At 41.1% G+C, this 12,885-nt stretch overlaps 1 protein-coding gene across 1 annotated transcript in view; it reads right to left on the reverse strand.

Annotated features, from left to right (window-relative positions):
• Positions 1–6,628: 6,628 nt before the first annotated feature.
• ccser1 (coiled-coil serine rich protein 1) overlaps positions 6,629–12,885 on the reverse strand; it is an 81,200-nt gene continuing 74,943 nt past the window's right edge. Inside the window, exon 10 of the mRNA XM_039679459.2 lies at positions 6,629–9,436. Within this exon, the coding sequence (XP_039535393.2) occupies positions 8,936–9,436 (501 nt within the window). The 3' untranslated portion in view covers positions 6,629–8,935. The remainder of the gene's footprint in view (positions 9,437–12,885) is intronic.

Genomic DNA, 12,885 nt, shown 5'->3' on the forward strand with positions numbered 1-12,885 from the left:
TAGGGCACTCATTGCCATTTTATCTCAAGAGCGATCATTTTCACATTACAAGGGCCCGTACCATGATGGCATGAACAATTTCAGCATTATAGGATTGGTTTCGAGTTGACAAATTCATCAGGCTTTGTTGGTACCATGATACTGCTTTCATCATCAACTTTCTCTGTCAACTCAGGCTTTGATCCTAAGCTAAGGATTATAGGTGTTACATCAGCAGGGAACAGCCAATCACATGCTATGGAACATTAAAACTGCGATTCTTCTGCAGAATATTATGAGAATGAAAATTTTGATACGAAAAATAGAATGAATTTTAACTAATTTACACAAGAAGAAAAGAGCTGTCTATGAGAGGACAACCAAAATAAATAAAAACACTTGCTATATCAGTGCAAGGAAAAAGTTGTGTATAGAGAATTGAAAATTAAGCTCGCATGTAGTCTTTTTCATAACTCTATCCATTGATTCTAAAGCTTATTTATAATACCCTTATATTGATTCAAACCAAGTGCTTAATAATAATAAACTACAGTTGTACATGTTCGTGTAATGGATTAAGGGTATAATAAATACATAGTATCCACATCATTAAAAATTATTATTACGAATAAGCATTGCTAAAAGATACGTTTTTAATTTGGAGTAGAAACACAAGTGACTATTGCCAACACTTTGCATACAGCTGATTGGTTCGATTTCGGTTTGAGATATCTTACCGGGAACAATAACCAGTGCCTGCAGCAGGCTAGCCATGGAGCGCAAGTTACTATGCCGATAAACACTGCTAAAAACCAAACCACTTTCATGGTGCACAAACTAAACAGATTAATTTTGAATAATTGGTTTAAATTTGCACTTTATCAACAACAATGATGTTATTGGATGAAAATCAGATGTCATTTAGTAAAATTGCCAGAACTGATGTATTGGCCCGTATCTCCCCCAACAATACCACGGAGCCCTGCAGACTAGATTTGGGTAATATGCAATGCAGCTTTGCAGGTGCTAAGAATTTTTCCGAATCAATGTGGTGGTGTTGCTGCAGGCACTGGTTTTATGAGTCCTCAATGTGAGCAAAACCAAGAAAGGCATATTCACAGCTGAAGCATGTTGCTGATGGAAGATGCAAATGAATGTGGCGCCACGGGTTGGAAAACAATTCACGAATGTATCCCAACATGCACCTCTGTGCATAAGTACGCTCATACTTTCAGAGTTCAATATGCTTCTCCTATGCGGCTATCTGACATAAGAATGCTTTAGCACACAGTCTGACAAAATTGATAAACACAAAGTCAATTAATGGGGGAGAATGGAGAAAAAAACGGCAGCTGCACATCAGGGAAGGAGTGAAAGACCGACACAGAGAGAATGAGTGTCATTTGACTTTCTTGCTCTCTATGAGAAACCTGCTGATAATCGCTGAGAGCAAATGAGCTAAAGTCCCCGCTGTCCTCCCATGACGGAACTGTGCCGTTGCTATACGTCTGATTATTCCTTATGTCCCTGGGTCATTTCCAATTCAAGAAGCACGCTATCAAAGCAAGTCGATATTTCATGCTGTAACCCCATGAAAATCACTGAATTCCTGTCAGAGGAAGAAGCTGACGATAACAAGAATCTTTATTCGCTCTCTTTATGCCTCATCCGGGAAGGAAAGGAATAATATCCCCATTTATCCATCATTACCGGCACCCTCCATTTGTTTTAGATGAGTTTGTGCAGAGAGCTGTTGGAACATGGAGCGAATGAGGGATTGTAGACGAGCAGAGGTGATTGTGAAAAGGAAAGAAAAAGTACATTTGATCAACAAACCACATGATGCGTCATAGCAGATGACGCTAATAATGATTGAGAAGCTGCTCTCCAACTATGGCAACATCGAAGAAAGCAACGGCACTGCCTTTACCACCCAGGAGCTGTGTGGGCTGCTCTCGCTCATCTCCCACTGCTTTGTTTCATTCCACAATTGTTGGAGAGAAAGCAACACCCTGTGGGAAAAGTAAGCTGGCAAGCCTGTCTCTTCTTGCTTCCAAGAATGGCTCAGCTTGTCAGTGTGTCTGGGCAGGGTGAGAGTAGAGGGCATCGCTCCGGGCACCATAGGGAGATGGGCATGCCAGTGGGGTGCAGCGTGCAGCAGTCACAGTTGTTGGCCCACTACGACTTTCCGTGAGTTTGGGGGGCATCAACTCAGCGTGGGTACTCTCGTTGGCAGGCCACAAGCCCAAAGCGTTTTCGACACGGACGAGTTCAGAAATATCAGAAGTAGCATCTAGTGATTACCAAACCCAACACTTATGACATTCTTTCTTACATAGAATCCAAAAGGTGAAATTGTGAGGAATGTAGGTCGCTCTTTTCCGCACACCGAACGTGAATAGAAATGTGAAACCTCTTCTTTTAAAGGGGACCTATTATGCAAAACTCACTTTTACATGTTGTTTGAACATAAATGTGTGTTGGCAGTGTGTGTACACAACCACCCTATAATGCAGTCTCAGAACAAGCCGCTCGCTGTTTCTGGGCGAAGTGAGGTCGTATTAGCATAGACCCGCCCCTGAGTGAGTAGGGATGTTAACCGATGACCATTTGACCGATGGTTGACCGTACCAACGTTAACCAATCAAAGTTGTCGGTAGTCGGTTAAAAAATTTGCCGCGAGGTCACAGCGTTTGGGTTCGCGCACTCCCAAGATTTGCCAAAAGTAAAGGCTTCAGGCTAAAACACTCGAGGTTAGAGCCAGGGCAGGCGACAGGATGAAGCGTGCAAAGAAATTAGTGTGTGGGACCATTTCACCTAAAAGAATGACTCAGATGTAAGTTGCTGGGCTTAGATTTGGAAATACATCACATCTACATTTCAGTGGTCACGGATAAGGGGATGATGATCATCATCTTTCTTTATTATTGTTAGCACTAACGTTAACGTTGCCTCAAACTAAAGCGGCGACTCTTCGGAGCTGTCATTTTCTTAAATGAGCCACGACAATGTTTCAAATGAGCTTCTAACGCTAGACTAACGCCTTTATTTTCAACGCGATCACCGGCTTGTAAAAAAGCACCATTTTAAAACTAAAAAGGAGCCATTTGTCCTCCGAATACAATGGAAGCTCCTTGGTGCCACGTTTGCGGGACTCATGTTTCGCGCTGTATGGGGATTTTAAAAAAGTGACATGAGTGGAAGGGCGGCAACGGGGCAGTGTGTATGTGTGTGTGTGGGAGGCAGAGCAGCAGAGAGATGCGACAGAGGAATGGCTTTTATTTCAAATAGTATAGCAGGTTTAAACCAATCGGTTAACCAGTTTCAACCGGCTAATGAGGCTCGGTGGTCGGTCAAGAAAATGTTTAGTTTTCGCCATGCCTATGAGTGAGTGCACACAGTTCGCCATAGTTTCAACGCCGGAGAAACAGTAGACAAGAATGTCTCCTAAGCGATTGGGGTCTTGTTGGATGCAAGAGTGAACATAGCAGTCGTCCCGGAATCTGAGCCACTAAAGACACAGTGGATTTTGTTTTTTGAAGGGAATGGGCCCCCAAATCTACCTAAATGCGTTTAAGTTTGCGCAATTTATTTTACATACAGAAAGCAGGTTTTGCTACAAAAATGTTACTTTCGTGATCCAACTTACAGTTTGTGGAGTGAACTTAGTCAGGCAGTAATGAAAGGGAGAATGCTCACTTTATGTCCATAAAACAATTCTGATGAACTGTAATAAAGTTTACCAGTTTGTTAAGCACCCCCTGAAAAGGTCTGTCTTTGTTTACTCTTAGTTGTAACGACTTTCTGTGTGTAATTCGCTGTGTATGTTGATGATAATGAACGGGAGAGAGAGTTTATTAAGGGAGGATAAGACTTTAATGCGCACTTATTAAACCCACTGTTTATTCAGCTCTCACAGATTTTCTCAAGTAAAACGGACAATTCATCTTTTGTGTGGAGAACAATAAACTTCATAAAACTCATCAGTAAATAGTCGGCCTTCATTCGGACGGGGTCAGCTACAGCAGGCTTGTACTAATAGTGGATAAAAGCAAGATGACAAATAGGATATAACTGTAATTAAACAAACTATACCATTTCCATCTCCATACAGCATATATTCTTTAGCTCTGTAGCCATTAATGTCCTACTCAGGGTGAAACCGAACACCGCAACTGGGTTTCTTTTCTGATATTTTCATTCCACGAGATTAGATTGTCTTGACCATAGACAGTATAAGAAGTGGACAGAGCCATGTTTTAGTGTTTTTATTAGGACCTCTTGACGCACAGACTCAAACCGACTCAAACAGAGCTTGGCGACGTAGATGTGACGTGAGCAACCCGTCTGTCTTCTAGTGGCTGTGGCATGAGAAATCTGAATCATTCCCTTACGAAACTTGCAGAGAGAGTGAGTAGGAGCTGTCCATGAGCTAAGAGCAGGAGACACTTTTGCTAGGTATTCTGATGAATTATTTTTTCATTTTGCCTCCACATTTCTCCGATTGCCCGCAATCTTCTCCTCCTGTCCATACGGTAATCTTTCTAATGTGCAACAGAGAGTCGTGTGGTTATGACGCAATCGTTAGCCTAATTTTACAAAAAACTGCTTCTATGGGGCCATAACATAAGCTACAAGGTAATGGAGCATTTTATACATTGTCTTGTTTCTTTAGAAACAAATAAAGGACAAATGGAGTCTTCAAATGCCTCAGATGTAAAGTTATTCGCTGTCAAAGTGACACCAAAATGAATGGGAGTCAATGGAAATGCTAACTCAAGTGAAGTTCTGCTACAAGATGGCGGCACTCGTCCGGCTTCAACATTCCGTTCGATGGATTACCCCTTTGGTCTTGACACTAGAGTGCGAACTTTTGAAGCTCCGCCCTCTTCTTGAAAGAGGGCCGAAGGCAGCAGCTCATTTGCGTTTAAAGGGATACACACAAAAACATCAGGTTTTGGCTCACCCCCCAAAATTTAAACATACTGTAAAAAACTATCTGTGGGGTATTTTGAGATAAAACGTAATAGTATACTGTATACTATACTATATACTGGCAGGTATGAAAACACTAAATTATGACATAAATGTTCTATTATTGGTCAGATCTTTACAGCCCAAGTTACACCTTTAAAAAGAAATTTAAAAAGAAACCGTGGAAAATCAGCCCTGGCGACAGTGGAAACAATTTTGGAGAATTTCACATGCAGATGTCATACATAACTGCCTCAAATTTATGAAGTGAGAGAAAAATACACATCTGTGCATCAAAATCAGCCCACTCCCACATCAAAACACTTGTCATTCAGAGTTCTACAGTACCGGCTTTCCTCCCTGCGGAGCAGTGCAATTACTTTTGCCCAGAAGTTGACGGTCTCCCTCGGTCCTCTTTTTAGCTGGAGAAAACTTGTTATGGATGACTAAGAGGAGCAACGATATGTGCTGTGAAACCTGGACAGTTGAATTGGACTGTGAAGCCTGAACAGAAATCAGACAGAAGGAGTGATTTAGACAGGGACCATGTGAAGTTCACACAGCCTTTTGAGCAATATAATCTGATGCAATACACTAGAGCAAACACAGTAAGCAATTTCCAGAGGACGTTTTGAGAAGGATGACATCCATTTTACCTTTTCACCAAGAAGCAAGGGCAGGCCAGAGAAAGGGCTCGCTTTAGACCGCTGCAGGCCATCAAAGCAATAGCATTTTCCTGCCTAGTTTCCAGAGATGATGATTGTAATATTGCTTACAGTGTGCTCTCCTCTTCCATTAAAAATGATGTCAAACATCAAGGGGCATGTGTACTGATGTACTGACGAAAAGCATAAAAGTGAAAAACATCCAACTAATAATAAAAACCAGGCCTTACATGTCTCAAAACGTTTTTCTTTTAAATATCTGTCTTTAATGAGTGAATATATTACATTCAGTGAAAATCGGAACTTTATAAATGAAAACCACCAGCGAAATAAAAGACAGATAAAGGTTATTTCAAATTGTATGGTTTAAATCTCTTAAAAGTGCCATTGTTATGCGAACCCTGTACATATAAGAGATGATTTCGACATTTCATCAGAATCCGTAACAAAGACAATTTTACACGCATCGATAGAGAGTCCAGACAGACAAATAAAAGCCTAAGGTGATAGTCGTTTCACAATATCACATAATAAATAAGGCCAAATAAATATCTATTCCATGTTAAAGGATTCAGTTCAGAAATGTGATGGCACATGTAGTCACGTTAATCACTCGAGATACACGAGTTCCCTCTCTTCCCCCGACTCTACCCATGATCTCGCGTATTCAACGTCCGACCTTCAAGCATCATGGCTCAAACGTGTGGTTAAAAGTCATGTGTCAAAGACACAAGGGAGGCTCAGGAGGGAACAAGGACAATTCCTGCCTCTGGGAACACGCATTTAACATTCACCAGTCACAAACGGGCACCCACACAGAATTTAAACGGTATTGCTGACAGCAGTTCTCGAGGACTGAATTGTCTTAAATTGGCTGTCTAACAGCAATCTGCTCTCCTAAGGTCACGCAAATACAGGGTCCAAAATTAACCCGAGGATGAATAAATTAAGCAGATTTACTGGCAATAAACAAATCTTATTGACCTTTTTTGCATTTTTAAGGTATACAATCTATAACGTGTAAATATATATGTTGTGTGTTATACTGAATGTTAATTCTGGACCCTGAACACAAACATGTTTCAGTTTTTGGAGTGCATGTTCAGTACCGGAGCGTGTAATGGTGAGACCACATTAAAGCCTTTTCTCTCCCTGAGCCTGATCACAGAGCTGGAAGTAGGTCTGGGAGGAAGAAGGAGATAGAGAGCGATGATGTTCCCAACAGATTGCTGAAATTGGAGCAGTGGACCTCAGGGAGCAGACCTGCTGGATGGATGGGACTGCGTTTCTTCAGGGTTTCCTTCTCCTCCATGCGTCCTTGCTCGAGCTCCTGATCCGCAAAGCCGGGCCAACACTGTCCCAATGTTACTTCAACGTTGTCCCAACGCTGCGAAAATGAGGCCATTCCTCATTTCGACCACCTCTCCTAAGACTGTGCTCCGTATGAGGCTGTCTATGGCAGTTTTATTGATTTTTTTATTGCAGTTATCAACGTGTAATTAAACGTATCTGCCATCTACTTTTAAAAGAAAATTCAAAGTCTCACCTATGTCATATGTAATAATGTAATTAATTCCTCTGGAAGGAGTTCTCTGCTTCTTTTTGAAAAATGAAGGGCATTTCATTCTTAAAGTCCAGCTGTGGGGTAAAGTCCAGACTCGGGGCTCTTGCGGAATTTTTCCACCAAGGCTGTCAAATCTAATTTATCTTAGATTTAGTGCAGAAAACTTTTCTTGGCTTTTTGCAGCAAAAGGATAGTAGAAAAAAGAGAAAGATTAGCTTGCAATTAGAAGAGTGTTAATGAGTGTTAAGCTCCATAACAGGGGTCTGACGTGGGTAATTCTAAACCGGCAGCAAGTGTTTCAATGCCCCCTCTCTTCGACTGAGGATTGATTTGGCAATATACGCATGGGCCTTCAAGTTCAGTGTCATGTTGGCTGGTGCCAAACAACGTGCTGAGCTGTTTGTGTGACTTATTATTATAAACATCACTACTAATTGGGCGTAATCAAAAAAAAAATCCAGTCTATAATCGTTAGACTAATAGTAAAAATGGTTTTGAAAACTTAATGTTTAATAAGGAATCTCAGGGTCCAAAATTAACTTTTTGGTGGGTGAATTGAGAAAAACAAATATTTTGCACCGTCATGAAGCTGGATTATCTTTCACAAAAACAATTTTGTACAGCATATTTAGATTATGTTGGTTTAATATGACTGGTTTCTGTACCGATAAAAAGTTGGGGGTCATTAAGGTTATTTACATAAATGGGAACAAGTGATTTATGTTCCTCAATATTACTCATATTAAATCATATATATAAACTTTCACTCAGCAAGGATGCATTAAGTTGATCAAAAGTGATGGTACAAAAAGGTATAATGTAAAAAAAAATATTTCTGTTTCCATTTAAACGAACGCTGTTCTTTTGGATTTTTATTAAACAAAGAATCCTGAAAAAATTTATCACGATTCAAAATTTTAGCACAACAGTTTTAAACATTGATAACAAGAAATGTTACTTGAGCAACAAATCAGCAATTTATAATGATTTCTGTAGGGTCAAGTGATCCTGAACACAGGCTGCTGATAATTCAGCTTTGCGATCAAAAAATTACATTTTAAAAAAGAAAAGAGTTATTTTAAATTGTAATAATATTTCACAATATTACTGTTTCCCATTTTTAATCAAATAAATGCAGCCTTGGTGAGCATTCAAGCCTTTTCAAACTTATTTAAAGAAACCTTCCCAACCCAATTGACAGTTTACTAAATTGATCATTTAAAGCAGCGAAAGGTCAGATTACCACTCTTACCATTCAATTAAAACATGTAATGTTATAGTTACCAATAGAGTTTCCGGCCAACTGGTTAAACTAACCAATTTGTACTTGAATCTGTGGCTTGGCGAGTGTTAATGTTGGACCATGGATTTCTTTCAAAGATATAGGGGAATGCAAAAACGTTGAAATCCTCTCTAGCATATTAGCAGAACTGTACAATGTGATGGTGTCATGATTAAAACTCACATTAGTGGACCGTCAGTCTAAAGGACTTATCGGAGCAGCATTTCTTCAGAAGGGTTAAGTAGTGCAGACAATGGATTGGTTTTGACACTTAATAAAGATGACGAGTTTAACTCCACAAAGGATAATACGAGTCTCGGTGTGCGGTCCAAGTTCGTTTTGAGGTTTTAGAGGAAAAATACCCTTGAAGGTAACTGAGTGCATGTGGATCTGAAGGTACTCGTTGTCACTGAGGAACTGCATCAAGAGTTTATATCCATCTGAGGCTTGTGTCACTGTGCATGTGTGTTTTTAACCTTCCTGCTGAGCAAGAGCCTGCAGATCAGCTGTATGGATCGAGTGCTGTAAGAAGACGTTCTTTCGGCTGTACATGTGTAAAGACAGAGGGCCACGGGGCGGCTGACCCAGACGGCCGGTAAAGGAGGACTGAAGCCTGGGAATAGGCCCCCGCTCGCTCCGCAGCCCCCGCTCGCTGTCCGAGGACAGGCTGCGTGAGGGACTGGCCTTGCTGGGGAGGCTCACGCTGCTGCCGGCCACCGCCCGAGGGATCTGAGACGGTCCCAGGTGCTCCGTCTTCCGTAGTCCAGGTACCTCAGACATGGACAGCCCACCTTCAGCTCTTCGTACCAGCTCCCGCACGCCTCCTCCCCCATTGCTGCAAGGCCTCTCTTCACATGGTCGACTGAGCTGGTCTGCAGCGAGCAATCGCGACACCCTTCTTGTGAGGCTGCTGCTGCTGCTGCTGCTGGGAATGTTGATGTTTTGGCCTGTGGGTTGACTTGGATGGATTGCCTGTTGGAACAAAAGATGGGACGGTTAGATAAAATTAAGCCACTCAATTTGCTGACATTTTGACAAAGCTTCCTTGGCGGTCTAGAACCTTTTCTAATTGTTTCCAGACCAACTGGAACTGTGCCCTTTTTAGGAAGAGGAGGCCAAAGACAAACATTGTGGGGAGGTGGCTCGAGAAAAAGCCCACACTGAGGAGTTTGAGCCACCTGTTCATTTCGCACACAACACTGCTTCTTCCTTACATAACTGGCCCTCTATTACTCACAATGCTGAATGAGTACAAGGGGAAATATTGCGCATGAAAAAGAAATTAGCTGCTAACTCAAAAGTGCTTGTTTGATTTACGCTGTAACTCAACGTGTAACTCAGACCGAGCTGGCAGCCAGAAAGTAATACTTGATGCTAATCAGCATTTCACATAGTGATAAAACCTAATTAAGTGTGATGTGGCTAATGTGGGAACTTCAGCTGTGACATGAAATTGAATTTAAAATAGAGTCTGTAATTTAATTCATACATTATGGGGCAGTTGAAAGGCGTTGAGAGACTTACATGCCAATGCAGGTGAGAAAGGGGACATGCGTCCAAAGTGTCCTAATATAATTTTATCATTTACGGCGTAAAATGTCTTTGTTTACCTTCATACTATATGTACACTTCCAAGTAATGCAAAGACGCAACATTGTTTCCTTAAAACAAGCTCACAAACAATTCTGCAGTTCTCGGTTACGAACGGCACAACCAAATCCAACGTCCGATTTACACGTTTTTTTTTTAAGTAACAAGCTTTAAATCACGTTGTCTGTCTGAATAATTTGTCTAAAGCAGTTTATTCCATTTATTCTGTAATGTTCACTATTATTATTACTGAACATTTTCATAAATACATAAATATTGTACCTTTTTATAATTTGGTCCTCGCCTTACTGTTATAATTTGTCTTTTTTTACTTTATATTAAGTAAATAAAAAAAAATGTAATTGCCATCATCTTTTCTTATATTGTACCTTTAAATATTTATTTTATTTGCTGTTTTAATTTTCTGTCATGGAAAAGCACTTGCTATTTACTATTTTGTACTTTTTGTTCATACTTTCAGCCAATTTTCACTTGAAATATTCTGAACCACTTATTTGTACCCACAAAAAACAAAAAAAAACACACCACTTCATCTGTCATTGGGCAAGTTTACAGACATCATGATTAGAAGTGGGTGTTTGGGAATTTTCAATGTCTGTCTCCTTTCACAGTACAAATTCAGGCCCTAGCAGACAAAAAATGCATCAGATGGTGACAGAGAGAGAGAGAGAGAAGTTTGATACCTGCACTGGAAAAAGACCAGAAATGCGCACACACACATACACAACTACAGTGTCATCTGGAGGAAAAACAGCAACCGGAGTAAATCAGACTGATTTAACGGTCGTAATCCATTTGGGTCTTTATTAGCCTGTGAAGAAGCTGGTCCTGTGCTAATGGCACGCTTCTGTTAAAAGCCCTCCGGGTGATTATATGCAGTATGGAAGTAGCAGGATTCAGCCTGCTCATTTTCCACTCTTCAGCACACCTACATACACATACACGCTCACGCACACGCTCACGTCCGCAACAAGCAACTGTTGCAAAGAGCCACGCAGTCTAAGCCGCAGGCAACGGACAGTAATCCTTGTGTATTATGTATAGTACTGGACTGATAACTGAGCGCAGAGTACAGATATATTGTTCTGTATTACATAAAAAAATCCACTCAAGCAAGCACGGCTCAATCTCATATTCTCCGAAAAAAATTGTATGTGTGGGGAGAGAAAACAATTCCACGGCACTTCTCGTCAGTCTCGACAGACAAGAATGCATTTCTTTATTGTTTTGTTTATTTCTCGAAATCATGTCAAGTAAATAGACAATATGAATCTCAGATGTTTTCCTCAGATAAACAAACATGATAAAAAAGGAACACTGCATTTACAACCCATTTTGTGTGTTGGGATCGTATTTAGAGGAGTATGCTTGTCTATTCTAGCCTGGATGCCAGCCCGAACCCCGCCCACAACATTTTTTTAGTCGGGAAGTTCGGTCTGGACTCGATCCATTGAAGAGTAATTATGATCGGCTCAGAATTAATCGGGCCAATCAAATTGCCAGGGTGGGCTTTATACAATGATGGACAGATGATTGTTACGTAATCATCACGTTATCAAAGAGTGCTTGGTTTCAACTGGTTTCCCTCAAAGATGACTGCAGCTGGAGAATTGAGATGTATAGATTCTGCTATCGTGTCTGTTGTAAAAGTAATCAACACCGCATTAATTTAAAAAGATGAACAGAGAACTGCAATCAAGGCATTTGTCGATCGATAAGATGTGTTTGCCGTCCTTTATACGGGATTCGGCAAAAGTTTAATTTATCAGCTGGCTCTGATGGTCGCTAAGAAGATGGGATGCAATGAAAACCCTGTGGTCGTTGTGGTTTGTCCTTTGGTCGCACACATGGAGGACCAAGTAAAAGAAGCAACACTCATTTTATGACTACTTCCAGCGTACATGCAGTTGAGTTCTGTTGACAACTATGCGTAGCTCAACATATGTCACTTACTGCGTTGCTCTGATTGGTTATAGGTCTTTCCAATTGAGTGCAGAGTTGTTGTTGTTTAAGACACGCCTCATAATCAAAACCCTATGGAGCAGTATCAGTCAGGCTTTGTCTATTCATCTTTCAGGAGAAAACTTGCATTAAAGCAGCACTATGCAGTGTTTTTACTTTAACGGAATAGCTTCTGAGTTATTGCAATGGTTCTATGACTATTTTCGGGTTGAATGTTGAGGTGATATCAGGTCTCGCGATGTAACGAATTGCTTTACGGCAAGAAAGGTCTGCTAAAATGAGCATCAAAAAGAAATAACCCGGCGCCGTATACATGTGGTGTTCGTGGTGATACAATACAGACTGCCGACAGTTCAACAGGGCGCAGCTCTTAAAGGGGCCACACCTTATTTCCACTCGTTACAGCTTCCATCCTACTGAACAGGTACCGGTATACATGGGGAGGGAATCAGGCCGCGAGTGCAGAGACATCTCTGCGTGAGTGCTATTTACGACAGTATAAGTACTCCACAGCAACTCTGGGCGTCACAGTTTGACAAAAATGGAAATCCTGCATAGTGCTGCTTTAAATATACCGTAACACACCTCTGATCGCTCTCAATCAGACAATGCGATGGTAAACAATTAAGCGCATTTTGGAGCACAGCATGCTGCTATCTTTTGTCACAGTCTTCCAGGCTCTATTTTCAGCCAATGAGGGGCACAGGCGTATGTTGTCTGCTTGCACATCCTGAAACTCCATCCGTCTGAGCCCAAGTTAAGATGATAAAGAATGGGTTTCAGAGAGAGAGAATGAGAGAGAGAGAGAGAGACAGTGAAAGTGAGATAGGATGAAGTGCCACAATCTG

The sequence above is a fragment of the Pimephales promelas genome, chromosome 14, assembly GCF_988280905.1.
Source record: "Pimephales promelas chromosome 14, fPimPro1.hap1.1, whole genome shotgun sequence".
Classification (NCBI taxonomy): Eukaryota; Metazoa; Chordata; class Actinopteri; order Cypriniformes; family Leuciscidae; genus Pimephales; species Pimephales promelas.